At 56.2% G+C, this 27,722-nt stretch overlaps 1 protein-coding gene across 1 annotated transcript in view; it reads left to right on the top strand.

The window, feature by feature from the left end:
* LOC125338569 (iron-responsive element-binding protein 2-like) overlaps positions 1–27,722 on the top strand; it is a 43,011-nt gene that overhangs the window by 5,756 nt on the left and 9,533 nt on the right. Inside the window, 9 exon segments of the mRNA XM_048329440.1 lie at positions 9,371–9,536; positions 12,193–12,330; positions 13,795–14,010; positions 15,647–15,716; positions 16,595–16,778; positions 18,425–18,564; positions 20,700–20,871; positions 22,050–22,147; positions 26,653–26,769. Coding sequence (XP_048185397.1) covers positions 9,371–9,536; positions 12,193–12,330; positions 13,795–14,010; positions 15,647–15,716; positions 16,595–16,778; positions 18,425–18,564; positions 20,700–20,871; positions 22,050–22,147; positions 26,653–26,769 — 1,301 coding nt within the window.

Below are 27,722 nucleotides of genomic sequence, written 5' to 3'. Positions count from 1 at the left end.
AATAGGAACGGAGCCTCACATTGCTCTTGAACAAAGGACATGATAGAGGGCAGTTAGCCTGGAGAAGTCAAAGACACACGTGGTGGAGCCAGGAGTGAACAAGTTGGTGAGGGAGAGGCAGTGAGGAGGCTGGCTGGGGTGAAGTGTCCATTTAGAGGGCAGCTGCCCTTCGTCTCTCTCCGAGTCGGAAGCCCACACTCTGTGTTTCTCTCTCTCTCTCTCTCTCTCTCTCTTCCCCCCTCCCTCTCCCTTCCCTCTCCCTCCCTCCTTTCCGTTTATTTGTTTAGTTTTTGTTGCCAGTCCTGGGGCTTGAACTCAGGGCCTGAGCACCGTCCCTGGCTTCTTTTTGCTCAAGGCCAGCACTCTGCCACTTGAGCCACAGCGCCACTTCTGGCTTTTTCTATCTATGTGGTGCTGAGGAATCGAACTCAGGGCTTCATGCATGCTAGGCAAGCACTCTACCATTAGGCCATATTCCCAGCCCCTTCTTCCTTCCTTTTGTGCCAGTCCTGGGGCATGAAGTGAGGCCTGGCTGCTGTCCCTGAGCTTTGTCCACTCAAGGCGAGTGCTCTCCCACTTGAGCCAGGGCTCTGCTTCCCAGGCCCCCTTGTTTATTTCGGGGCATCTCATGTCCCACTGTTCCCTTCCAGGCTGCTTTCTTGACCACCGGCCGGCCTCTGTGCTCAGTTCTGCCTTGCGGCTGAGCATGGTGGCGCACACCTGCAGTGCCAGCGTCGAGAAGGCAGCGCTCACTCAGAGCCTGGGTTACGTAGCAAGTTCAAGGCCGGCTTTAGCTCCATTGTGGGACCCTGCCTCAGAAACACCAAGGGCTGAAAGTGTAGCTCAGTGGCACAGTGTTTGCCAGCCACGATCTATTAAGGTCCTAGCGAGGTGTGTTTGCTTGTCAAGGTCTGTGTTCAATCTAGCCAGCACTGCAGAAAAACAAATGTCCTGCTTTGCCCTCTCTGAAGACACCTGCTTCATGTTTTAGGAGCGGTTTGCTTGGGTTGGGTTCTAGCACAAGCTTAAGAGTCTCACCGATGTGTCTGCCCAGATTGGCTTCGAACCTCTGTCCTCGCATCTCAGCCTCCTGAGTGGCGTGGTGGGGGGGTGCGCGTGGGCGCGTGTGCACATGTATGTGTGTACCTTGAACTTGAGCTCGGGGCCTGGGTGCTGTCTGTAAGCTTTTTTGCTCAAGGCTCGTTCTCTCCCACTTGAGCTACAACTCCAGCTCTGGCTTTTTGTGTGTGTCTGTGTGACTAATTGGAGATGAGAGCGTCGTAGACTTTCCTTCCCAGGCTGGCTTCCAGCCGCGAGCCTCCGCTCTCAGCCTCCTGAGTGGCTGGGTTATAGACGTGAGCCCCTGGCCCTGGCTCTGAGCAGTGTGTGATTCACCTTGTCGCTACTCTAGCTGGTTCTCGCCCAAGCCCGCAGCCTTCTCTTCCCAGTCTGGACTCCAGAGATAACTCCATCTCGTTGAGGCTTTTGGTAGGTAAGGAGTAGCTGGACTTGCAGTGTTTGAGTGTTCTGCCATATTTAGTTCTCTAACGCCTGTTGTTGTTGTTGTTGTTGTTGTTTTTTTGGCCACTCCTGGGCCTTGGACTCAGGGCCTGAGCACTGTCCCTGGCTTCCTTTTGCTCAAGGCTAGCACTCTGCCACTTGAGCCACAGCACCACTTCTGGCCGTTTTCTGTATATGTGGTGCTGGGGAAATCGAACCCAGGGCCTCATGTATACAAGGCAAGCTCTCTTGCCACTAGGCCATATCCCCAGCCCCCTAACGCCTGTTGATGAGCCCACAATAATCCTGATACTCCCCATGGGGGATTCATTCGTCTTCTAAGTGGGGACACTCACGTTGTCTTCTGTTTCCAAGACCAGCCCCCCATCTCTTCCCAGCTGAATATCGTAAGAACGCTGCTAGAACTTGTTGAGATTTGCTTATTTTTTTTTTTTTGGCCAGTCCTGGGCCTTGAACTCAGGGCCTGAGCACCATCCCTGGCTTCTTTTTGCTCCAGGCTAGCACTCTGCCACTTGAGTCACAGCGCCGCTTCTGGCCGTTTTCTGTATATGTGGTGCTGGGGAATCGAACCTAGGGCCTCGTGTATCCGAGGCAGGCACTCTTGCCACTAGGCCATATCCCCAGCCCGAGATTTGCTTATTGTTATCCACGCGAGCACCCCACACGAGCACCCCACGCGAGCACCCCACGCGAGCACCCCACACGAGCACCCCACGCGAGCACCCCACGCGACTAGGCCTCATCGCCTGCCATGTGTGGACGAGAGGCAGGAGCCCAGCCTGCGAATTGAAAGCTTGTGCTTGCGAACCCCTGCTAGGCCAGCGCTTCCAGGAACCAGAGCCACCGCCGGGGAGTGAAGGGCCTGGGGGGTATGGCGCCCCCGGAGCGCAGAAGCCCTCCACAAAGCCTCTGCTGCCGAGGCCCGGCACACCGGGGAGAGCCAGATTACACAACTGTATATTCCCTTCAGAAGCCAGAAAATGGGGTTTCCATGGGAAGAATTAATTTGGCTTTTATTTATATCTTTTTGTTGGTCACAGGGCTTGAACTCAGGGCCTGGGCGCTGTCTTTGAGCTCTTCTGGTCAAGGCTAGCACTCTACCACTTTGAGCCACAGCGCCACTTGTCATTTTCTGGTGGGTCATTGGAACTAAGAGTAACAGACTTTCTTGCCCGGGCTGGCTTTGAACCGCGATCCTCAGATCTCAGCCTCCTGAGCAGCTGACAGGTGTGCACCACTGGCCCCTGGCTAGGTTGTTGTTATTGTTGTTGTTGTTTTGGTGCCAGTCCTGGGTCATGAACTCAGTTCTTCTCCCTCAAGGTTAGTACTCCAGCACGGAACCACAGCTCTGCTTCTGGCTTTTCGGTGATGAATTGAAAATAAGAATCTTGTGGGCTTTCCAGCCTGAGCTGGCTTCAAGCCCCCATCCTCCAATCTCAGCCTCCCGAGTGAGCGCCTGGGTTGATAGGTGGGCGGCACCAGCTCTCAGCTTTGCTTTTTGTTTTTGTTTTGTCAATTTCTTTGGTATTGGTACTCAGGCTTGAACTCAGGGGTCTCACACTCTGGCTTGGCGTTTTCAACTCAAGGCTAGTATTCTACCACTTGAGCTGTTCCTCCATTCTGGCTTTTTGCTGGTTAACTAGAGCCTTGCAGATTTGTCTGCGTAGCTTGGCTTTGAATCTCCTCAGCCTCCTGAGTAGCTAGGATGGCAGGTGAGCCACCCGAACCCAGCTCATAGCATCCATTTAGCCCAGACTAATGGGGTCTGCAGTTCCAGGATCCTGGGTATGCCCTCATCAACTGTCTCCCATGGCAAATCTCGGGCCTTTGTGTCTTTTTTTGAGAGCATGAGCCACTTGTTAACTCTTCCACTGAGTTGCTGATCAAAAAGATAGCTGTAGGGGGCTGGGGATATAGCCTAGTGGCAAGAGTGCCTGCCTCGGATACATGAGGCCCTAGGTTCGATTCCCCAGTACCACATATACAGAAAACGGCCAGAAGCGGCGCTGTGGCTCAAGTGGCAGAGTGCTAGCCTTGAGCTGGAAGAAGCCAGGGACAGTGCTCAGGCCCTGAGTCCAAGGCCCAGGACTGGCCAAAAAAAAAAAAAAGATAGCTGTTGTTTTCTGCTGATTTCAGAAGTGTGACAAACGGTCCCATTTCCAAGCTTAAGTTATGAGCATCCTGGTTCCTATATGTCTCTTTGAAAGAGTAGCTCGCTGGATTTGGAATACTCAGAGGGCACATCTCCCAAGAACCCTGCTTGGTTTACCCAGCTAACATTGTTGGCTGCCCGCTGATTCCTGGCAGCAGAGCGTGAGAGAGAGCGTCTGTGGGAGAAAGCACCCTTGAGTACCGGTGACGCGCCCAGGCGCCCGTGGGTCCTGCAGCAGGCGCGGTGCTGTGCCACCCCAGACCCACGGGGTCGGGGGGCGGGGACTGACTGGGCGGCTGGAGCCACGTCCTTCCTCCCTGTAGTGAGAGCCGCTGTCCGTGTGAGGGACGCCGCTGTGCCACCCCAGACCCACTCGAGGGGGGGGACCGACTGGGCGGCTGGAGCCACGTCCTTCCTCCCTGTAGTGAGAGCCGCTGTCCGTGTGAGGGACGCCGCGTGGCCGAGGGAACCGGCCCGGGAACGCACGCGGCAGGTGTGCAGACTTTGTGAAGAGGAGGGATGGGGCCGCGGGATTGCCGAGGGGCTCACTGGCGTGGTGCGGCCAGTGGGGCTGGTCTGGAGCCCCATTCTTAGAGCTTTTCTCCTCTTCCTTCCTTTACATACACTAAAACCAGTGAAGCCAGGTCGACGGCACAGATCTAAGGCAGGAGGATCATGAGTTACTTCCAGCTTGGACTACAGAATCCCTCCCTCTAAAAACAAACAAAACCCCACTACGATGAGCTACCATCTCCTCACCCCTAGAATGGGTCTTATATAAAAACAGACCAGTGCAGGCGTTGGGTACCATGTGGAGAAATGGAAACATGGATTACTGGTTCTTAAAACTGGAAGACAGTTTAGCTGTTTCCTAAAAACTGAAGGGGTTGCTGGATGCCATTGGCTTAATCCTGTCATCCTAGCTACTCAAGAGGCTGAGATCTGAGGATCATGGTTCAAAGTCAGCCTGAGGAGGAAAGTGTGTGAGACTCTTATCTCCAATTAACTACCAGAAAACTGGAAGTGGTGCTGTGGTTCAAGTGATAGAGTGCTAGCTTTGAGCAAAAGAAAAAGTGCAGGGACAGTGCTCAGAGCCAGAGTTCAAGCCCCATGACTGGCAGAAACAAAACAAAACACTATCGAAGGGGCTGTGCAATGGTGGCTCACACCTGTAATCCCAGCTACTCAGGAGGATGACACTTGAGGACCAAGGCCCAGAGCCCACCTAAGCGGAAAGCCTGTGAGACTCTTGTCTGTACTTAACCAGCAACAAAAGCTGGAGGTGGAGGTGTGGTTCAAGTAGTAGAAAACCAGGGCTGCACAAAGAAGTTAAGAGGTAGTGACCAGGCCCTGAGTTCAAGCCCGAGTACCAGTGCACACGCGCACACGCGCACACACACGCACACACGCACACACACGCACATTTACAATGTGACCCAACAAGTCCATTCAAAAGAAATGAAAACATTTATCCACACAAGATTTACAAGCAGTGATCTTAGGGACGTCTATCCTCGGTGAACGTTAGGAACAGTCCAGATGTCCTTCCAAAGGGTCGGTGGACAGGCATTCATAACCGAACGAGATTGCTGAGTGTGCTGCATCCGCCCTCCGCGTGCGAGGAGGCTCCGCGAGGCCGTCCTTGGGGGCACGCTCGGGGGAGAGTGGGGAACGCGTCACGCCAGGGTGGGGTCGTACAGGGGCCCGCCTCGCGGGATTCCGCGGGAGGGGGCTCAGGAAAGGCAGGCGGGGAGCGCGCGGATGCCCCGGGCGAGCAGGGTGAAGGGGAACCGTCTCGGTGCGCGGGCTTGAGGCCGTGGAGGGGGCGCTCGCCCGGCCGGTCCCCTTTCAGCAGTGACTGCAGTGTGCACTTGGGGAGGGCAAGGTGCAGGATGTGGAAGATGTGCCCTGGTGAACTTAGGCAATAAGAGAGGCGAGCGAACTCTTGAGGCAGGAAGTAGAGTCGGGGAGGACCCGCTGGAAAAGGGAAACGGCCAAGATGGAGTCTGTGGGGGTGGGGGTGGGAAGCCCAGGGAGGGAGGAAGAGTTTACGCACTGTCCTGAACCTTGTACCTGTTCCCGAGTGGCTGTAGAGATAATATCGTTCCAAGCAAAACAATAAAAGAAGCAGCCGCACGCCTGCGTGGCCACGCTCCCACGCCTGCCAGCCTTCCTCGCGTTCCTCGCTCTGCACATCTACCTGCAGGTCCGCGCCAAGGCCCAGGCCAGACGACAGAAAGCAGCTCGCCTAGTTCCTGCTCCTCAGTGGGCCCTAGATAAGAAATGCAGGCTTTTATCAGAGAAGCTTCGTGTCTGCACGGCAGCCCAGAAGCTCTGTGCCCGGAGCCCTCATCGTCCCGTCACTCCTGTTGGTTAGGATTTCCAGAGGCCGGGCGGGGAGTGTCTGGCTCACCATCTTGCGTGCGGCTTCGTCCCACACCGGTGGCTGGGCTCCCGTCCCTGGCCGACCCCCCCAGGCTCATGCCGATGGCCGAGCGCGGAGCGGCCTCGGTTCTGCCACGTGTGGGCATCTCTGCTGCCCGCTCGCCTCCTAGCCAGGAGCTGCCGGCTCTTGCAGAGAGAGGAGCCGGACAGGAGAAGAGCGACCCTGGGCTCCTTTGGAACGTGGCGGCCTTGGGTGCCGCAGTGTCTTCTCGGCCGCGCCCTCGCTGGTCCCCAGGTAGAGCTCGGTCAGAGCAGGCTCAGTGCAGCTCGAGGAGCAGGGGTGAGGGACCGGTGCCATCGTGGAGACGGGCTGCCAAGGCGAGACGTCAGAAATGAGGCGGTTGTTCTTTTGGCATGTATTAGGTTGCATCTTTCTTTGCAGTAGGCCTCTTGTCACTACCACTGTGACTTTAGAGTCTTTTCTTCCTCTGTTCTGGTGGCGCTGAGGACTCAACTGGGCCTCACGTTTGCCAGGCAGATGCACTGCTTCTTGAGATCTGCCCCAGTCCTTTTGCTTTTCAGTTTATTGTTCAGATAAGGTCCCGGGCTTTTGTCTGGGCCGGCCTCAGAGTGTCCCCCTTCCTCCCTCTACCTCCTGTGCACCTGGGAGTACAGGTCTGTATTACCACCCAGCCCAAATTTACACAACTTTATAATAGTGGTTCCTTAAAACATTTTTTATGTATTATTGCTGTTGTTTTGCCAGTCCTGGGGCTTGGACTCAGGGCCTGAGCACTGTCCCTGGCTTCTTTTTTGCTCAAGGCTAGCACTCTGCCACTTGAGCCACAGCTCCATTTCTGGCTTTTTTCTATCTATATGGTGCTGGGGAATGGAACCCAGGGCTTCATGTATACGAGGCGAGCTCTCTACCACTAGGCCACGTTCCCAGCCCCCAGAGAGTGCGTTACGTTTCTTATCAAACTTGCTACCTCGTCCCTCCTTTCCCCCCACCTTCCCCCCTTGTAATAGTGGTTCTCAATGAAAAACGTCTGGTTCCTATTGGTTTCATAGCATTGCCTGCTATTGTTCAAAAGCTACAGCTAAACACTTGCACCAAGCTGGGTGTGGTGGTGCACACACTTGTGGTGCACACCCTGGCTCAGGAAGCTGAGGCAGGAGGATCCTGAGTCGAGGCCAGCCTGGACTATGTAGGGAGGCTCGGTCTCAAAAATCACACCAGGCCAATAAATGCCACCAGGATTAATGATCACGAAAGCGCCAGCCCCTTGTGCTGCGCCCCTTCTTCAGCATCTGCTCCCAGGTCACCTAGCTGTTCTTTCTGGTAATTTCTCCCATACTATTAGTCTTGCCTCTCCTGTCATGTCTTGATTTCTGTGGGGGCTGTTTTTCTTTTTCAGTTTTAGACGCTGGTAAGTTACTGCTGTGGAAAGTGAGAGTTCCTCATCCATACACCTCATTGTTATGTTTGAATGTTTTTATTGCTGTTATAAAGGTGATGCACGTCTCCTTTGGGACAGTGTCACCCTGTCGTCCCTTTCTCCCATCTCCACCCACAAGGTGTGCGGCTCATTTTCTCATAGATTGCTTTATTATCACTGTAGATAATTCTCAGTGCGTCCATGCAATGAAAGAATGTTGTAGTATACAACTTGAAGGGTATATTAACTGTGTACAAAGTAAGAGTTTTCATCGTGGTGTTGGAAACGCGCACGGGCTTCCCTTGGACCCTTGTTTGCCCTCTGTTGTCCTGTGTTCCTCTTTCCTTCTTCCTTCTCCTGGGGCACCCTTTTATTTTCATGGCCTGTGATGATGGCCCGTGTTTTGTTTGCTGCGTTCCTGCGTTCTCATCAGCTCACCTCCAGACTCTTCAGAGGAGCTCAGGTCCTGTGCCATCAGTGGTCTGCCCGCTTCCCGTTCTCCCGGCAGCATCTCTTCCGGGCTCTCCGGGTCCTTGGGTTGGACCTGTGTCCCAAGCCTCTGCTCTCCTGTCTTAATCGGAGGGTAGCTCTCACATGTGCCTTTATAATCTCTTGTTTTATGTTTGAACTCAGGGCCTGGGTGCTGACCCTAAGCTTCTTTTGGCTCAATGCTAGTGTTCTGCCACTTGAGCCACAGCTCCACTTTTGGCATTTTAGTGGCTTAATTGCACATGAGTCTCATGAACTTTCCTGCCCAGGCCGGCTTTGAACTGGGATTCTCAGATCTCAGCCTCTTGAGTAGGGTTGCAGGTGTCAGGGCCTGAGCACTGTCCCTGGCTTCTTTTTGCTCAAGGCTAACACTCTACCTCTTGAGCCACAGTGCCATTTCTGGCTTTTTCTATATATGTGGTGCTGAAGAATCGAACCCAGGGCCTCATGTATGCAAAGCAAGCGCTCTACTACCAGGCCCTATTCCCAACTCAGCCTGGAAGTTTTTAACTCTCCTTTTTTATTGGCTTTGGGTATAAGAGCAAGAAAGTCAAAATAAACAGGAGTGGCATTATATTCCATGTTTACTAGACTAAAAAGTGAATTTCTTTTTTTACTTTGATAAATATTATTTTATACGATCAGAGACACAGGCATTGTGCCTTTGTTTCTCCTTTGGTCTCAGTACATGTGAATGCCTAGAGTACTATATAATTTATTGTGTCCTATTCCGTTTTAGATCTAGCTTCTGCAAATGAGAAAATGTGTGCCTTTTGTGTCTCTAAGCTTGGCTTACCTCACTGAGCATGATTTGTTCTGGGTCTATTCCATTTCCCTGCGAATAACATAATGTTCTTTCTAATGGCTGTGTAAAATTCCCCTGTGTTTAGGTACCACTTTTTTTTGGGGGGGGGGCTGGTGCTGGGGCTTGAACTCAGGGCCTGGATACTGCCCCTGAGGTCTTTAGGTTAAGGCTAACACTCGACCACTTTGAGCCACAGCTCCACTTCTGGTCACTTAGAGATAAGAGTCCCATGGACTTTCCTGCCTGGGCTGGCTTCAGCTGCGATCCAGACCTCAGCCTCCTGAGCAGCTCGGGTGACAGGCGTGAGCCGCCAGCACCTGGCAGCTACCACATTTTTAAAAAATCCAAACGTGAATTTCCTTGGCCTGGAGAACAGAGCATTTCTACCTCTTTGCTATTGTAGTTTTGTTACTATGAAAGTGTTGTTCAGAGGGGTTATCATTTCATAAGTCGTGGTGAGTGCATTTTGGGGGGTGGCAGTGTCCCCCTGCCTTTGCTCTCGCGGCGGTTGCGCTTTGTACAGTGTGCCGGTACATGCTGCGGTCCTCTTCCTCACTGTCACGCTTCCTCCTGCCCCAGATGCTCTGCCTTACTCAATACGGGTCCTGTTGGAAGCTGCTGTGCGAAACTGTGACGGCTTTTTCATGAAGAGGGAAGACGTCATGAACATTTTAGACTGGAAAACCACGCAGCGCACCGTGGAAGTGCCCCTGTTCCCCGCCCGCGTCCTCCTCCAGGACTTCACGTGAGTGGCGCCTTGATCCTTCGCGCAGGGGTTGCATGATCTCTGTGAAACGCGCAGACCCTCGGGCTTGGCTGGCGCCTCGGCCGGGCCGGGCCGCCCTTCCCGGACGGAAGCGGTGCCGGCCAGGGCCAGGCAGCCGTGACATCGAAGCGCCTGCTCCTCCACGGTCCGTAGCCTTCTTGGCCTGGGTCTCCTCGTTGCCTGCCGCACACCCGTCACCTGTCCCAGAAGCCCACGCGCTCCCCTGGCTCCTGCCCTGAACACCCCGGAACCCGACTGTCAGCAGACGTTGTCGGTGCCACCTCCCCAGACGTTCCCGGTTGTCCTCATCGCAGTCAGGCGGGCGCTAGCTCCATTGGCGTCTCTCAATTCCCCGTCTTCCTCTCTCTGGGTGGCTGGACTGGTGTTGGGTTGAACCACGACCTCGTGCTCCCTGGGCAGGCACGCGGGTAACTTGCGTCACGCGCATGCCTTTCTTGTTTTAGCTATCTTTCGGGTAGGATCTCTTCATTTTTACCCAGTGCCTCCTAACGACATCAGTGGAGCTTGAAATAAAGGCATGTGCCCCCACTCTTGGCCAGTGTTTTGGTTTTGTTTTTTAATTAAGTAATTTTTTGCCAGTCCTGGGGCTTGAACTCAGGGCCTGGCCACTGTCCCGGAGCTTTTTTTTGCTTAAGGCTCGTGCTCAACCCCTGGAGCCACAGCGCCCCTTCCAGCTTTTTCTGTGTGTGTGGTGCCGAGGATCGGAACCCGGGGCTTCGTGCGTGCCGGGCGAGCGCTCGACCGCCAGCCACATCCCCAGCCCATTGGCCTGTTTCTTGAGATGGGGCTCAACTCTTTGCCCCGTCTGCCTCAGGTGGTGGTTTCCCCCAAACGCCACGTGTAAGTAGCTGGGAAGCTGGGCGTGCGCCGGTGCTGCCGGCTGGACTTGCTCTTGCCCACACAGTAGCTGCTGCCGCAGCCTCTGGCCCGGAGGCCTCGCTCCCACGGGAAGCCTGCGCCTGCTCTGCGCACGGCCGACGGCCTCGCTCCCACGGGAAGCCTGCGCCTGCTCTGCGCACGGCCGGAGGCCTCGCTCCCACGGGAAGCCTGCGCCTGCTCTGCGCACGGCCGACGGCCTCGCTCCCACGGGAAGCCTGCGCCTGCTCTGCGCACGGCCGGAGGCCTCGCTCCCACGGGAAGCCTGCGCCTGCTCTGCGCACGGCCGGAGGCCTCGCTCCCACGGGAAGCCTGCGCCTGCTCTGCGCACGGCCGGAGGCCTCGCTCCCACGGGAAGCCTGCGCCTGCTCTGCGCACGGCCGACGGCCTCGCTCCCACGGGAAGCCTGCGCCTGCTCTGCGCACGGCCGGAGGCCTCGCTCCCACGGGAAGCCTGCGCCTGCTCTGCGCACGGCCGGAGGCCTCGCTCCCACGGGAAGCCTGCGCCTGCTCTGCGCACGGCCGGAGGCCTCGCTCCCACGGGAAGCCTGCGCCTGCTCTGCGCACGGCCGACGGCGGGGCCGGTTAGCCGAGCGCCTCGCACCATTCTTCACGCCCCGCTGGGCCTGCAGCCCGGGGAGGGGGGCATTCGGAGGGGCCACTGTCTGTTTGCTGGAAGAGGTCAACATCCGCTAGGGTTTGAAGGCGCCGGGGGTAGGTGGGGTGGGGGTGGCGGTGGCGGCGGCCAGCCCCGTCGCCCCCAGTCTGGGGCGTGTGCCCTGTGCGTGCGTCCTCAGTGCCGCTGCGGAACCGCTCAGGCTCGCTACCCTGCGACTGGGACGTGAGCTGTGGTAGGGCAGCGGCGTCCTCAGTGCCGCTGCGGAACCGCTCAGGCTCGCTACCCCACGACTGGGACGTGAGCTGTGGTAGGGCAGCGAAGGCGGGGCCGGGAGCCGTGTGCAGGGACGGGCGTGTGTCCAGGGCTTTGAGGAGACGTGCCACCCAGGCTGCATAGTCAGATCTTGTCTCAGAGGAAGAAAAGTAAAACACTAGGAAAAACTTGAAGACAAAGGGAAAGCATTCTGTAGGCAGTCCCTTGATGATCACTTGTCTCCAGAAATCAGGTCTTTGGGGTTAGGCAAATAGAGGGACGGAGAAAAAAAGGGGGGACCCGTTCACTCCTGAGTGCTCAGGTTCTCAGGTAATATTTCATGTTAATGTTTATTGAGCAGGGCCCCTCCTACTTTAGATTATAAGCACATTATCGAAAATGAATACAAATGAAGCTGGGCTTGGTATCTCGTGCCTGTAACCCCAGCTACTTGGGAGATTAAATTTGGAGGACTATATGCAGTTTGAGAGCAGCCTAGACAAAAGCTTAGTGAGACCCTGTCCCAACAATAAAGTCAGGCTGGGGTGGTTTGCTTCCGGAACCCCAGCTTTGTGGTAGGCCTAGGTTAGAAGGTCATGGTTTAGGCCGGCCAGAGTCAAAGTGCAAGCTCCTATCTGGGAAATGAAGCATAGAGGTCTTGGTTTGTGGTTTGAGCAGTAGAATTTCCTGCCTTACTCTGACTCCCTGGGTTCAAGTTCTCGTCATCTCCCTCCCCACCACAAAGAATCCAAACTGAAAAGAGACACTTGTTAAAAATTACGATGAGTGTGTACGTGATAACCCTTGTATAACAAGCGTCTGTACGCGCAGTTGGATAACTGTAACTTGATGGTGCTTCATTCTTCAGTGGGATCCCAGCTATGGTGGATTTTGCTGCTATGCGAGAAGCAGTGAAAACTCTGGGAGGAGACCCCAAGAAAGTGCACCCCGCTTGTCCCACGGACCTCACGGCTGACCACTCTCTACAGATCGACTTCAGCAAATGGTACTGCCTGGGTGGCTGGGGGGGGGGCGGGGGGGGGCCCAGGGGCAGGCTCACCCCACGACAGGCTGCCGGGGGCTCACTGGCGTCCTGGAAAATCGGTGGACGGGTTTGGGCTGGCGAGACGTTCTGGCCTCTGTCTGAGTTTCCGAGTGGTCTCGTGCTCGTGTATTTCGTCACTGTATTTGACAGAAGTGGACAGTCTCAGAGCCTGTGTTTTGAGTCAGGATCTAAATTAGGTTTGGCTTTTTAAGACAGGTTGCACGGTGTAGTTCAGCCTTGGCTGCCGTACTGCTTCAGCTCTCAGCTGCGGGCCAGCCTGCTGTTACTTATTTGCTTTTGCCTTTTTTTTTTTTAATATTTTCAGAGGAAGAATTACTTTTTCATTTGAGGTTCTGGGGATAGACTGGAATGCTTCCCTGTGAGCCACTTCTTCAGCCCCAAAGATTTGTCTTAAATCGGTGATGAAAATCTCTGTTTGGGCTGGGAAGGTGGCCTAGTGGCAGAGCGCTCACCTCATATACATGAAGCCCTGGGTTCGATTCCCCGGCACCACATATACAGAAAATGGCCAGAAGTGGCGCTGTGGCTCAGGTGGCAGAGTGCTAGCCTTGAGCAAAACGAAGCCAGGGACAGTGCTGAGGCCCTGAGTCCAAGGCCCAGGACTGGCAAAAAAAAAACACCCACAAACAACCCTCTGTTTGCTAAAGCTCTATGTTCTTTCCACTGAAAGAAGTTGTTTTGTTTGTTTTCTGTTTGTACTTGTACTTGGGCTTGAACTCAGGGCCTGGGCACTATCCTGTGGCTTTTATACCACTTGAGCCACGCCTTTACGTCCAGCTTTTTTTTTGGTTAGTTGAAGATAAGAATCTCACATATATTTTTTTTGGCCAGTCCTGGGGCTTGAACTCAGGGCCTGAGCACAGTCCCTGGCTTCTTTTTGCTCAAAGCTAGCACTCTACCTCTTGAGCCACAGCGCCACTTCTGGCCTTTTCTATATATGTGGTGCTGAGGAATTGAACCCAGGGCCTCATGTATACATGAGGTGAGCACTCTACCACTAGGCCACATTCCCAGCCCTCACAAACTTTTCTGCCTGGTCTGGCTTTGAGCCGTGATCCTCAGATCTCAGCCTCCCTGAGTAGCGAGGATGACAAGAGTGAGCCACCATCTCCCAGCTTCGTTGTTTTATGTTTCTGAGGTCCGAGAGCAAGGGCAAGCTTTGGAAGACAGCGTGCTGTTGGTGTGAATCAGAACACTTCGGTGTGTTCTGGAGTGGCAGTATTCCTGCCGTAGGGAGAGCTCAGGCGGGTTTGCACCATGGCTGGGTGGGGGGTGGCTGTTGGCTGCTGAGTTCAGTGGCGGACTTGAGCCTCGGGCATCATTGACTCCCAGGCAGTGCGTTCGGAAGCGCCAAGTTCCTGCCACTTTCAAATGTGTTTTATTTCCTTTCTTTTGGGGTGGCAGTGCAATACAGAATGCTCCCAATCCTGGAGGCGGCGACCTGCCGAAGGCCGGAAAGCTTTCTCCACTCCGAGTGCCCAAGAAGCCTCCGTGCCGAGGCCAGACTCCCTGCCGAGGACCCTGCGATTCCGGAGAGCTGGGCCGCGCCTCAGGAACGTTCTCCTCGCAGATCGAGAACACGCCCATCCTGTGTCCTTTCCATTTGCAACCAGTGCCTGAGTACGCGTGCTTTCCGTGGGGATTCGTGAGTGCCCGCCGGTTCAGGGAAGGGCCTGAGCGCTCTCTCAGTGCCTGAGCACGCGTGCTTTCCGTGGGCATCCGTGAAGGGCCTGAGCGCTCTCAGTGCCTGAGCACGCGTGCTTTCTGTGGGCATCCATGAGTGCCCGCCGGTTCAGGGAAAGGCGTGAGCGCTCACCCCACTCCTGTCGCAGGAGCTGGGCTCCGCCCGGCCTCCTGGGTTGTACTGGACGAAGCAGCTGTTCTGTATCGCTCCCTTAGGAAGCAAGCCTGTAGAGAGTTCGCTGTACAAAGACGTTTTTAAAGGGCTGAGGGTGTGGCTCCAGCCTAGCAATGGAAGACAATGAGGCCAAGCCCTAGTGCTGCTAGTAAAGGCGTGTGTGCGTGCCTGTGCGTGTGTGTAAAATACATGTGCTCTGTGGTTCTGTGTGTAAAATACATGTGCTCTGTGGTTCTGGGGGTTGAACCTAGAGTCTTGCATTAGCCCAGGACAGCACTGTCACTGAGCTGACCCTACTACCTGCATTTCATTGGTGTGATTAGGGTAGGCAGAAAATGGATTCTTGTTTTCTATTGCTTTTTTTTTTTTTCCTCTGGCCAGACCTGGGCCTTGGACTCAGGGCCTGAGCACTGTCCCTGGCTTCTTTTTGCTCAAGGCTAGCACTCTGCCACTTGAGCCACAGCGCCACTTTCGGCTTTTTCTATCTATGTGGTGCTGAGGAATTGAACCCAGGGCTTCATGTATATGAGGCAGGCACTCTTGCCACTAGGCCACCTTCCCAGGACTCTCTCTGCCACTTTGACCCATAGCACCAGTTCTGGTTTTCTGGTGGTTCATTGGAGATGAGAGTCTCATGGACTTTCCTGCCTGGACTAGATTTGAACTGTGTATATGTGTACGTATAACTCACATATATATGATTCACACACACACAGATGATTTACATAAAGTAAGCTATCGCTAAAGCAAAATGGCCATCTGTTTGGGTTGAGTTGACTGGGGACTAGGAAGCTTTCTGTATATTTGTTTAGTTTTGTTTTGCCAGTCCTGGGGCTGGCTTCTTTTTGCTCAAGGCTAGCACTCTACCTCTTGAACCACAGTACCACTTCTGGCCATTTTCTATCTATGTGGTGCTGAGGAATGGAACCCAGGGCGAGGCGAGCTCTCTTGCCACTAGGCCACATTCCCAGTCCCGACTAGGAAGCTTTCTGCCCAAAGATCTTTTGAGTCTGTAGGATGATGTGCAGGTAACTGGCACAAGAACCGAGTGGGTGAGACCGTGCCCACCTAGTGCCCAGAACCGCTTGCTAGCGGCAGAAACTGCAACGCAGCTTGCGGCTTCTCACAGCCGTGCGTTAGAACTGCCTGCTTGGCACTGGCCTGCACTGGCTTTGTTATACCTGGTGAAATAATAACTCCTGTGGCTGTCTAGTTACTGCGTAAATCAGAAAGAGCTTCCTGTTGAAAAGAAAAATGGACGAATTCTGAGAAATTGAGTGAATTGTTCTTCCTGTGGCTTTTTAATTCTTGTGTATGCAAGCATAGGGTCAAGGTTTAGAAACAAGGCAGGACCTTGTTCTGATGCCTACGTTTAATGCCAACTTTCCTTCCTTTTAGACCTGAAGCAGTGTTAAAAAACCAAGAAGTTGAATTTGGCAGAAACCGAGAGAGGCTTCAATTTTTTAAGGTATAAGAGATGGATTGTTCTGCCATGGCACGCTTTTATGGTAGACTTGTGGCTTTCAGAGGCTTTCTGGTGGTCTTCCTGGAAGCCGTCCTGTGTGTGAAAGGGGAGAATCATGGCTCCATTCAGATGAGCCCGCAGGTCCCCTCTTCACCTTCCTGCTCTCAGGCTTGAAGAACCCAAGCACTACCACTGATACGGGCTATTTGAACAGGTTTCTTCAGCCCAGTTTAATTTAATAATCAGCAAAATGACAGTTACAAGTTCAGTATATACGTGTGTGTGTGTGTGTGTGTGTGTGTGTGTGTGTGTGTACGCGTGTATGAGAACTGGGTCTTGAACTTAGGCCTTAGCTCTGTCCCTTAGCTTTTTCACTCTAGCTAGCACTCTACCACTTGAGCCATAGCTCTGCTTGCAGAATTTTTTGGTGGTTAATTTAAAATAAGAATCTCATAGGGGTTGGGAATGTGGCCTAGCGGTAGAATGCTTGCCTCGTATACATAAAGCCCTGGGTTCGATTCCTCAGTACCACATAGATAGAAAATGGCCAGAGGTGGCGCTGTGGCTCAAGTGGCAGAGTGCTAGCCTTGAGCAAAAAGAAGCCAGGAACAGTGCTCAGGCCCTGAGTTCAAGTGCAGGACTGCGGGGGGGGGGGGGGGAATGAATCTCATAGACTTTTCTTGCTCAGGCCAGCTTTGAACAACAATCCTCCAATCTCAGCCTCCTTTAGTATGTGTCTATGTAAATATGTTATATATGCTTAATATATATTGCCAATGTTACATTTATATAAATACGAAATGCTTCTAGCATCAATATGTCTATCTGGGTAGTGAATACAAACTCATGCACTACGTTTCTTAAATCCTTACAAACCGCAGTGGAGCTCTGGAGTGTTCAAGAATGTGGCTGTCATCCCTCCTGGAACGGGAATTGCTCACCAGGTGAACTTGGAATATCTGTCACGAGTGGTTTGTGAAGACCAGGGCCTCCTCTTTCCCGACAGCGTGGTTGGCACAGACTCTCACATCACCATGGTCAATGGTTTGGGGATTCTTGGGTGGGGTAAGTAAATGGCCGCGTAGTCCGTTCTCAGTGTCTAGCCTGTTATGGAAGAATAAGGGGGCGGTCTTTGTGGTCGGGTGTGAGGGAGAGTGCTTGTGGTGTCCAGCGCGTCTGTGTCATGGTGGTGGCCTGGTGGCCCGGGGCTTCTCCCGAGGCCTTCCCCGGCCCAGACTCCCTGACCCGTCACTAAGGCTTTGGATTGAGAGCCTTTCACCCACACCCATCAGACAGGCTCGTGCTCCATTCCCCTGACCGGGCTGCGGTGCTCCTCCCTGTGCTCTCTGTCCTGTTGCTGGAATGTGGCCACTGTTGATCCTGCCCCCAGATATGCTCTCGGCTTCCTGCCCCCCCCCCCCACTTGAGTTAAGAAGGCACTCCTCGGGGCTGGGGATATGGCCTAGTGGCGAGAGAGCTTGCCTTGTATTCATGAGGCCCTGGGTTCAGTTCCCCAGCACCACATATACAGAAAATGGCCAGAAGTGGCGCTGTGGCTCAAGTGGCAGAGTGCCAGCCTTGAGCAAAAAGAAGCCAGGGACAGTGCTCAGGCCCTGAGTCCAAGGCCCAGGACTGGAAAAAAAAAAAAAAAAGGCACGCCTCCTCTTCATGACTCGTTTTATTTATTTATTTTTGGCAGGTGTGCAGCTTGAATTCAGGGTGTAGGTACTGTTCCCAGGCTTTTTCACTCAAAGCTAGCACTCTATCACTGGGATCCACAGCTCTACTTCCAGTTTTCTAGTGGCTAATTGGAGACAATAGTGCAATGGGCTTTCTTGCTTGGACTGGCTTTGAACTGTGATCTTTAGATCTCAGCCTCCTGAGTAGCAAGGACTATAGACATGATCCACCAGGCCCACCTTTTCTTATGCTTTTACAGCGTTATAATGTTTAATTTTTGTTTATAGTGTAATATAATAAATATAAGCTTACGGTGGACTGGGCTCTACTCCTATCTTTCTTTTTGATGCTAGTACTAGGACTTGAACTCAAGGCCTAGGCACTGTCTCTAAGCTTTTTTTGCTGAGGTTTGGCACACGACTATTAGCGGACAGTTCCATTTCTAGTTGTTTTGTTGTTGTTTTGAGGGAAAGGAATGGTGGTTAGTTGGAGGCGAGATTCTCATGAACTCTCCTGCCAGGGTGACTTGGCGTCACGATCCTCAGATCTCAGCGTCCCGAGCAGCTAGGATGACCGGTGTGAGCCGCCAGAGCCAGGCCATAGCTGTGTTCTGAGCAGAGTACAAAAATGCCTCGCATAGACATAGGGGTTTAGAAAATTTAATAAAGGTAAAAGCATCCCTTCTTTTTCCTGTTGTGTTTTTTGGCCAGTCCTGGGCCTTGGACTCAGGGCCTGAGCACTGTCCCTGGCTTCTCTTTGCTCAAGGCTAGCACTCTGCCACCTGAGCCACAGCGCCCCTTCTGGCCGTTTCTGTGTATGTGGTGCTGGGGACTCGAACCCAGGGCTGCATGGCTGTTAGGCGAGCGCTCCACCGCTGAGCCCCGTTCCCAACCCTAAGCATCGTCTTTGACTCGGGTGGCGTTGGGGAGGTGTGGCTTCGGGTCCCCAGCGCTGGCAGGGCTGGCTCTGGTGAGGCGCCGGGCCGCGTCCCCCGCGCCCCGGGCCCACACCCCGGTCTCGTCTGTCTCCAGGAGTGGGCGGCATTGAGACAGAAGCCGTCATGCTGGGCCTGCCCGTGTCTCTGACTCTACCGGAGGTGGTTGGGTGTGAGCTCACCGGCTCCTGCAACCCCTTCGTGACGTCCATCGATGTCGTCCTCGGCATCACCAAGGTGAGTGCGCAGGGGGGAGGCGGTGTTGACTCAACGCGGGGGCCCGGGGCCGAGGCGGCCGCCGCCAGCCCCGAATCCCGAGAAACTGAAGGGCCTGGGCGAACCCCAGCAGCCGCGCGGACAGCAGCCGGGCGGGCTCCGCTGCGCCACTTGGTGGTGTTTTCTCAGTAGGTAGTTGGACACCACGTGAGCATTTAAAAATCCCCCATTTTGCAAAAGTGTCTTTGCAGCTCCTTTAATATTTAATGGAATCATTTGCCCTTTCAAATCCAGTACACTGTTGAGAAGTACTGCTTTCAAAAACAGGGACTGTAGACAGGGCTGGGAATGTGACCCAAGTGGCAGAGTGCTAGCCTTGAGCAAAAAAAAGCCTGGGACAGTGCCCAGGCCCTGAGTTCAGGTCCCTGAACTGGCCAAAAAAAGGACTGCGCCCCACCCCCCCCCCCAAAAAAAAGGGACCGTATAGACTTTTTCTATTGCTTGAACTCATCTTTGCACTACTGCGTCGGGGTCCTTCGCTCTGAGCTTCTCAAATCAGCCACAGGCCTGTATTTTGTGCGCTTGAGGGGCTTGTCGATCCCGTTTTTCAGAACCATTGCATGTGGGAAGTATCCCACCCATCCCACCAGGCAAGAGAGTGGTCATGCCTCGCTCTCAGCGGTTAGTACTGATCCTGCTCCCCGTTAGGAAACGTAGGCGACACGTCAGGGGCAGCGATGGGTGGGAAGCGGTGCGGAGACCAGCAGGTCGGCTGGAGGCGGCCCGCGGGACTGCTCTAAAGGAAGGGGCGTGCTCGCTCACCCTAGAGAGGAGCGCCGGCTGTAGACCCCGCTAGCAATGCTTTTGTCTGATAATTACCCAATTAAACTTTAATCTATTGTTAGTGTTTCCTTGCATAGACTTCCTTATCTTTTTGAGGTCTCATTATCTTAATGATCTGATGAAGAAGCATTTGGCTTAGCATATGTAATCTGGGTTTCTCTTACTCTTCAAAGTATAAACATAGAACTACAAATAGAGAATCTCGTAAGGGTTGAGTTTCTGCATCTTTGGAAACAAGTTTTGGTACGTGTCGGGATTGAACTTTATTCACTGGTTGAAGGTTGCTTCTCTGTTTTCTCCTGGCACCCTCCCCATGCTCGGTGGAGACCTCTTTCCTAATTTAGAAAAGATGATTATTACTTGGTACTAAAATGATTTTGGACAGAATTAAGTTTCAGCCGGGTGCTGGCGGCCCATGCATGCCTGTCATCCTAGCTACTCAGGAGGCTGAGCTCTAAGGACTATGGTTAGAAGCCAGATTGGGCAGGGAAGTCCGTGAGACTTTTTCTTTTTTTGCCAGTCCTGGGCCTTGAACTCAGGGCCTGAGCACTGTCCCTGGCTCCTTTTTGCTCAAGGCTAACACTCTACCACTTGAGCCACAGTGCCACTTCTGGCGTTTTCTATATATGTGGTGCTGAGGAATCAAACCCAGGGCTTTGTGTATACGAGGCAAGCGCTCTACCACTAGGCCATATTCCCCGCCCTGTGAGACTCTTAATATCTCCAATTAACCACCTGGAAATCAGGAATGATGCTGTGGCTCAAAGTGGTAGAGCACTAGCCTTGAGCAGAAGAGCTCAGGGCAGCGCCCAGGCCCCGAGTTCAAGCCCCATGATCAACTAAAGAAACAAAAAATTAAGTTTAAAATCATGTTAAGTCTTACCAAAATGGAATTTACCAATAATGATGTCATAAATATTTTGTCTGGTAGTTGCAACTTGAAGAACGTATGGTTGTATCATTTTAACATAACTGCAGTGTCATCAGTAGTAATATTATCTCACTAAATTAAATCTAAGAGGCCACCAGTGGTTTTGTGTGGGGGGCTGCTAAGAAAGGGAAAAGTTCCCAACTGGGCAGAATCACGTGGTGAGCCCGGGTACCCCGACTCCATCGTGGACACATGCATCTCCTGGAACTTCCAAGACCTTTTCTGCCCTTATTAACAATGAATGACATTAGACAACAACTCATAAAATGCTGTGAAGATTGAAAGCTCTTGTCACCAGTATTAGTTAAAAATTAGATCTTAACAGCTTCTAGAAGATCTGTGTTCCTCCTGCTGTGCTCACTGTTTCTGCCTGTCCCCAAAGCACCTGAGGCAAGTAGGAGTGGCTGGAAAGTTCGTGGAGTTTTTCGGAAGTGGAGTTTCCCAGTTATCTGTTGTCGATCGAACTACCATAGCAAACATGTGTCCGGAGTACGGTGCTGTCCTCAGCTTTTTTCCTGTTGACAATGTGACATTGAAACACTTAGAACACACAGGTAAGCCAATGTGCCACCGTCGGAACAAACACGCTTTGTTTCTAGTGTAAATCACAGCGCGCCCATGACCTCGTGTTCACACTGCAACTCTCTTCTGAACCCGTGGTGTCAGGGGCCTGCAGAGTTCACACTCGGCCCCGTGACCCACGGATCCTCACCTGGCCTGTCCCCCTGCCCCCACAGTGAAGGGACCCCCCCCCCACACCCCTCCGCCCGGGTAGAAGTCAGCCGGAGCCCATTCTGTACTCAGTTGTGAACTCCCTTGCCTCCTCTCTGTGTGCACAAGCACACACCCACGTGCGCAGCCTTTGCCAATACTGGGCCTTGAACTCTGAGCCCAGGTGCCGGCCCCGAGATGTTTTTTTTGCTCAAGCTGGCACTCTGCCACTTGAACCAAGCATTTTGGTGTTTCATCAGGGACTTTTCCTGCCCTGGCTGGCTTCAGACGGAGATCCTTACAGCGAGGATTCCTGACACGAGCCACTGGTGCCGGCCAGTGACCTTGGGCATTCTCAGTGTCCCCTGCTGTAACCGGGAGGCGGGGAGCCACCAGGCAAAAGTGTGGACCTCAGTCTCTTCCAGGAATAAGAAGCACGCCGCCTTGGGAAAACAGCAAACAAGGGTTCCGTTCTCGGTGTTCTTGTAGCCTGGTGTACTGGGAACTTGGACCGCTGTCCTGCTGACTGTGGATATTTCATGCACCATTTTAAAAGTCCATGTTTTTTGAAGCCCTGGGTTCGATTCCCCAGCACCACATATACAGAAAATGGCCAGAAGTGGTGCTGGGGCTCAAGTGGCAGAGTGCTAGCCTTGAGGAAAAGAGGCCAGGGACAGTGCTCAGGCCCTGAGTCCAAGCCCCAGGACTGGCCAAATAAATAAATAAATAAATGAAAAATAAAATGAAATCAAAGTCCATGTTTTTGTTCCTCTTTGTGTGAAGAGCTCTTGTCGAGCTGTTCATTTCTAGTCAGAGATACATCTTAGGAGCTGCATTCTGTGCTTGCAGTTTGGGGGCACAGTTTTACAAGTGAATTAATTCATCACCTAGCAGAATGGATGGGTGGGTCGTATGGACCCCTGGGAAGAACAGGCCTTGTAGAATGCAGCACTCTCTCCCAGCTAGAGAGAGAAATTCATGAGTTATTAGAGGTGCTTCATTATTGTGTCTTCTTTTTTAGGTTTTGACAAAACCAAACTTGAGTCTGTTGAAAAGTACCTGCAAGCTGTGAAGTTGTTTAGGAACGAGCAGAGTTCTTCAGAGCCTGAGTACTCGCAGGTAGGTCCACCAGCCCGCCTGGCCGGGCCACGGAGGGCCATTGTGCAGCCCGGTGCGTTGGAAGCACTTGAGAGCTGTTGTTTGTACCCCGTTGTTTTGATTCATTTCTTCACCCGGTGTTTTCTTCCTCCGGTCATGTCCCTAGTTAATGTATTCATTTTTTTTACCTACTTAGCCATCTTCCCCCAGCTAGAACACAAGCTTCATGAGGACAGGAACTTTGATTTGGTTTTACGTCCCAGCTCCTAGCTTCTGGCCTGAGCGCTGTCCCTGGCTTCTTCTTGCTTAAGGCTAGCACTCTGCCACCTGAGCCACGGCGCCACTTCTGGCTTTTTCTGTGTGTGTGGTGCTGAGGAATGGAACCCAGGGCTTCCTGTATATGAGGCGAGCGCTCTTGCCTAGGCCACATTCCCAGCCCTGCCTGCGTTATGTTTGAGATAGGCTCTGGACGTTTCTCTTGAGATTCCCACCTGGACTGCAGGGATGGCCGGCGCCCATCACCGTGCCCCGCTGTGTCTGTCGAGAGGGAGTCTTGAAAACGTTTTGTGTGGGCTGGCCTGGGATTATAATTCTCTGTACCCCAGCTCCTAGGTAGCTAGAATTGCTGACGCAAGCTGCCATGGCCCACGTGTCCACATCTTTAATGTAATGTAAAAAAAATAGGAAAAAGTAAGTTGAAGTAAAATGGAAATGGAAGGAACGTGCCCATTAACAAAAAAACCTTGCCATGCATAATGGCGCACCCCTGTAGTCCCCGCGCCTGGGCGCCTGAGGCGAGGTGGTGAGTTTAAACCCGCCCGGCCCGCAGAGCAGAATCCTGTCTGTAACGAATGCCGGAAACCTCACTACCACCCGAGGAGCACCCACCCCGCCCGTCAGGAAGCGCGCGTGCTCCCGCGGGAGCGCCCACCCCGCCCGTCAGGAAGCGCACCCTCCCGCGGGAGCACCCACCCGGCCCGTCAGGAAGCGCGCGTGCTCCCGCGGGAGCGCCCACCCCGCCCGTCAGGAAGCGCACCCTCCCGCGGGAGCGCCCACCCGGCCCGTCAGGAAGCGCGCGTGCTCCCGCGGCACGGCGGGCGTGGCGGCACGGTGGGCCATGGGGTGCGGGCTGGGCGGAGCCAGGGTCGCCAGCTCCAGCCAGTGAGGGGCCGGGGCCGCGCACAAAGGAGGCGGCCGTGGAGCCCTCCGTGCGTGCACCCGGCAGCGAGTGTGCGGAGCCCTCCGTGTGCACAGGGCAGCGAGTGTGCGGAGCCCTCCGTGTGTGCACAGGGCAGCGAGTGTGCGGAGCCCTCCGTGTGTGCACAGGGCAGCGAGTGTGCGGAGCCCTCCGTGTGCACCCGGCAGCGAGTGTGCGGAGCCCTCCGTGTGCACAGGGCAGCGAGTGTGCGGAGCCCTCCGTGTGCACAGGGCAGCGAGTGAGCGGAGCCCTCCGTGTGCACAGGGCAGCGAGTGTGCGGAGCCCTCCGTGTGCACAGGGCAGCGAGTGTGCGGAGCCCTCCGTGTGTGCACAGGGCAGCGAGTGTGCGGAGCCCTCCGTGTGCACAGGGCAGCGAGTGTGCGGAGCCCTCCGTGTGCACAGGGCAGCGAGTGTGCGGAGCCCTCCGTGTGCACAGGGCAGCGAGTGTGCGGAGCCCTCCGTGTGCACAGGGCAGCGAGTGTGCGGAGCCCTCCGTGTGCACAGGGCAGCGAGTGTGCGGAGCCCTCCGTGTGCACAGGGCAGCGAGTGTGCGGAGCCCTCCGTGTGCACACACACAGCAGCGAGTGTGCGGAGCCCTCCGTGCGTGCACAGGGCAGCGAGTGTGCAGAGCCCTCCGTGTGCACAGGGCAGCGAGTGTGCGGAGCCCTCCGTGTGCACACACACAGCAGCGAGTGTGCGGAGCCCTCCGTGCGTGCACAGGGCAGCGAGTGTGCAGAGCCCTCCGTGTGCACCCGGCAGCGAGTGTGCGGAGCCCTCCGTGTGCACACACACAGCAGCGAGTGTGCGGAGCCCTCCGTGTGCACAGGGCAGCGAGTGTGCGGAGCCCTCCGTGTGCACAGGGCAGCGAGTGTGCGGAGCCCTCCGTGTGCACAGGGCAGCGAGTGTGCGGAGCCCTCCGTGTGCACAGGGCAGCGAGTGTGCGGAGCCCTCCGTGCGTGCACACACACAGCAGCGAGTGTGCGGAGCCCTCCGTGTGCACAGGGCAGCGAGTGTGCGGAGCCCTCCGTGTGCACCCGGCAGCGAGTGTGCGGAGCCCTCCGTGTGCACAGGGCAGCGAGTGTGCGGAGCCCTCCGTGTGCACAGGGCAGCGAGTGTGCGGAGCCCTCCGTGTGCACACACACAGCAGTGAGTGTGCGGAGCCCTCCGTGTGCACAGGGCAGCGAGTGTGCGGAGCCCTCCGTGTGCACAGGGCAGCGAGTGTGCGGAGCCCTCCGTGTGCACCCGGCAGCGAGTGTGCGGAGCCCTCCGTGTGCACCCGGCAGCGAGTGTGCGGAGCCCTCCGTGTGCACCCGGCAGCGAGTGTGCGGAGCCCTCCGTGTGCACCCGGCAGCGAGTGTGCGGAGCCCTCCGTGTGCACAGGGCAGCGAGTGTGCGGAGCCCTCCGTGTGCACAGGGCAGCGAGTGTGCGGAGCCCTCCGTGTGCACAGGGCAGCGAGTGTGCGGAGCCCTCCGTGTGCACCCGGCAGCGAGTGTGCGGAGCCCTTTGTGTGTGCACAGGGCAGCGAGTGTGCGGAGCCCTCCGTGTGCACAGGGCAGCGAGTGTGCGGAGCCGTCCGTGTGCACAGGGCAGCGAGTGTGCGGAGCCCTCCGTGTGCACAGGGCAGCGAGTGTGCGGAGCCCTCCGTGTGCACCCGGCAGCGAGTGTGCGGAGCCCTCCGTGTGCACAGGGCAGCGAGTGTGCGGAGCCCTCCGTGTGCACAGGGCAGCGAGTGTGCGGAGCCCTCCGTGTGCACAGGGCAGCGAGTGTGCGGAGCCCTCCGTGTGCACAGGGCAGCGAGTGTGCGGAGCCCTCCGTGTGCACAGGGCAGCGAGTGTGCGGAGCCCTCCGTGTACACAGGGCAGCGAGTGTGCGGAGCCCTCCGTGTGCACAGGGCAGCGAGTGTGCGGAGCCCTCCGTGTGCACCCGGCAGCGAGTGTGCGGAGCCCTCCGTGTGCACAGGGCAGCGAGTGTGCGGAGCCCTCCGTGTGCACAGGGCAGCGAGTGTGCGGAGCCCTCCGTGTGCACAGGGCAGCGAGTGTGCGGAGCCCTCCGTGTGCACAGGGCAGCGAGTGTGCGGAGCCCTCCGTGTGCACAGGGCAGCGAGTGTGCGGAGCCCTCCGTGTGCACACACACAGCAGCGAGTGTGCGGAGCCCTCCGTGTGCACAGGGCAGCGAGTGTGCGGAGCCCTCCGTGTGCACAGGGCAGCGAGTGTGCGGAGCCCTCCGTGTGCACAGGGCAGCGAGTGTGCGGAGCCCTCCGTGTGCACCCGGCAGCGAGTGTGCGGAGCCCTCTGTGCGTGCACAGGGCAGCGAGTGTGCGGAGCCCTCCGTGTGCACCCGGCAGCGAGTGTGCGGAGCCCTCCGTGCGTGTGCACAGCAGCGAGTGTGCGGAGCCCTCCGTGTGCACAGGGCAGCGAGTGTGCGGAGCCCTCCGTGTGCACCCGGCAGCGAGTGTGCGGAGCCCTCCGTGTGTGCACAGGGCAGCGAGTGTGCGGAGCCCTCCGTGTGCACCCGGCAGCGAGTGTGCGGAGCCCTCCGTGTGTGCACAGGGCAGCGAGTGTGCGGAGCCCTCCGTGTGCACCCGGCAGCGAGTGTGCGGAGCCCTCCGTGTGCACCCGGCAGCGAGTGTGCGGAGCCCTCCGTGTGCACCCGGCAGTGAGTGTGCGGAGCCCTCCGTGTGCACCCGGCAGCGAGTGTGCGGAGCCCTCCGTGTGCACAGGGCAGCGAGTGTGCGGAGCCCTCCGTGTGCACAGGGCAGCGAGTGTGCGGAGCCCTCCGTGTGCACAGGGCAGCGAGTGTGCGGAGCCCCCCGTGTGCACAGGGCAGCGAGTGTGCGGAGCCCTCCGTGTGCACCCGGCAGCGAGTGTGCGGAGCCCTCCGTGTGCACCCGGCAGCGAGTGTGCGGAGCCCTCCGTGTGCACCCGGCAGCGAGTGTGCGGAGCCCTCCGTGTGCACAGGGCAGCGAGTGTGCGGAGCCCTCCGTGTGCACAGGGCGGCGAGTGTGCGGAGCCCTCCGTGTGCACCTGGCAGCGAGTGTGCGGAGCCCTCCGTGCGTGCACAGGGCAGCGAGTGTGCGGAGCCCTCCGTGCGTGCACACAGCAGCGAGTGGACCCCACATCTCACCCGGGCCTTCCCGTTCGGGGGCCCCTTGGTTGTGCGCTGATGTCCGTGTGTGGTAGTGAGCGTCCCGGTGTCTGGAAGCTCGAGTGGGCTCGGTGTGTCCCGCGCCGCGTGGAGTGGGAATGTGCGCTGTGCTTTAGGAAGAAGTGCGGGGCGCGTGCACTGACGGTCTCGCCCTCCTCCCCCGCCCCCCGCCCGGCTCTGTAGGTGACGCAGATGAACCTCAGCTCCATCGTTCCCGCCGTCAGTGGCCCCCGACGGCCTCAGGACAGAGTGGCGGTGGCGGACATGAAAAGTGATTTCCAGGCCTGCCTCAGCGAGAAGGTGAGTCTGCGTGCCGTCGCCCAGCGAGGCCGCGGGCCGTCAGTGAGTCCTTGTGCCGTCAGTGTGTCTGCGTGCCGTCAGTGTGTCTGTGGGCCGTCAGTGTGTCCGCGGGCCGTCAGTGTGTCCGTGTGCTGTCAGTGTGTCCTTGTGCCGTCAGTGTGTCCGCGGGCCGTCAGTGAGTCCTTGTGCCGTCAGTGTGTCTGCGTGCCGTCAGTGTGTCTGTGGGCCGTCAGTGTGTCCGCGGGCCGTCAGTGTGTCCGCGTGCCGTCAGTGTGTCCGCGTGCCGTCAGTGTGTCCGCGGGCCGTCAGTGTGTCCGCGTGCCGTCAGCGAGTCCGCGTGCCGTCAGTGTGTCCGCGTGCCGTCAGTGTGTCTGCGTGCCGTCAGTGTGTCCGCGTGCCGTCAGTGTGTCCGCGGGCCGTCAGTGTGTCCGCGTGCCGTCAGTGTGTCCGCGTGCCGTCAGTGTGTCCGCGGGCCGTCAGTGTGTCCGCGTGCCGTCAGCGAGTCCGCGGGCCGTCAGTGAGTCCTTGTGCCGTCAGTGTGTCTGCGTGCCGTCAGTGTGTCTGTGGGCCGTCAGTGTGTCCGCGGGCCGTCAGTGTGTCCGTGTGCTGTCAGTGTGTCCTTGTGCCGTCAGTGTGTCCGCGGGCCGTCAGTGTGTCCGCGTGCCGTCAGCGAGTCCGCGGGCCGTCAGTGAGTCCTTGTGCCGTCAGTGTGTCTGCGTGCCGTCAGTGTGTCCGCGTGCCGTCAGTGTGTCCGCGTGCCGTCAGTGTGTCTGCGTGCCGTCAGTGTGTCCGCGTGCCGTCAGTGTGTCCGCGGGCCGTCAGTGTGTCCGCGTGCCGTCAGTGTGTCCGCGTGCCGTCAGTGTGTCCGCGGGCCGTCAGTGTGTCCGCGTGCCGTCAGCGAGTCCGCGGGCCGTCAGTGAGTCCTTGTGCCGTCAGTGTGTCTGCGTGCCGTC

This window comes from Perognathus longimembris, chromosome 20 (assembly GCF_023159225.1).
Source record: "Perognathus longimembris pacificus isolate PPM17 chromosome 20, ASM2315922v1, whole genome shotgun sequence".
Classification (NCBI taxonomy): Eukaryota; Metazoa; Chordata; class Mammalia; order Rodentia; family Heteromyidae; genus Perognathus; species Perognathus longimembris.
Note: the sequence above shows the minus strand (reverse complement) of the source record. Positions and strands in the feature narration are given on the sequence as shown.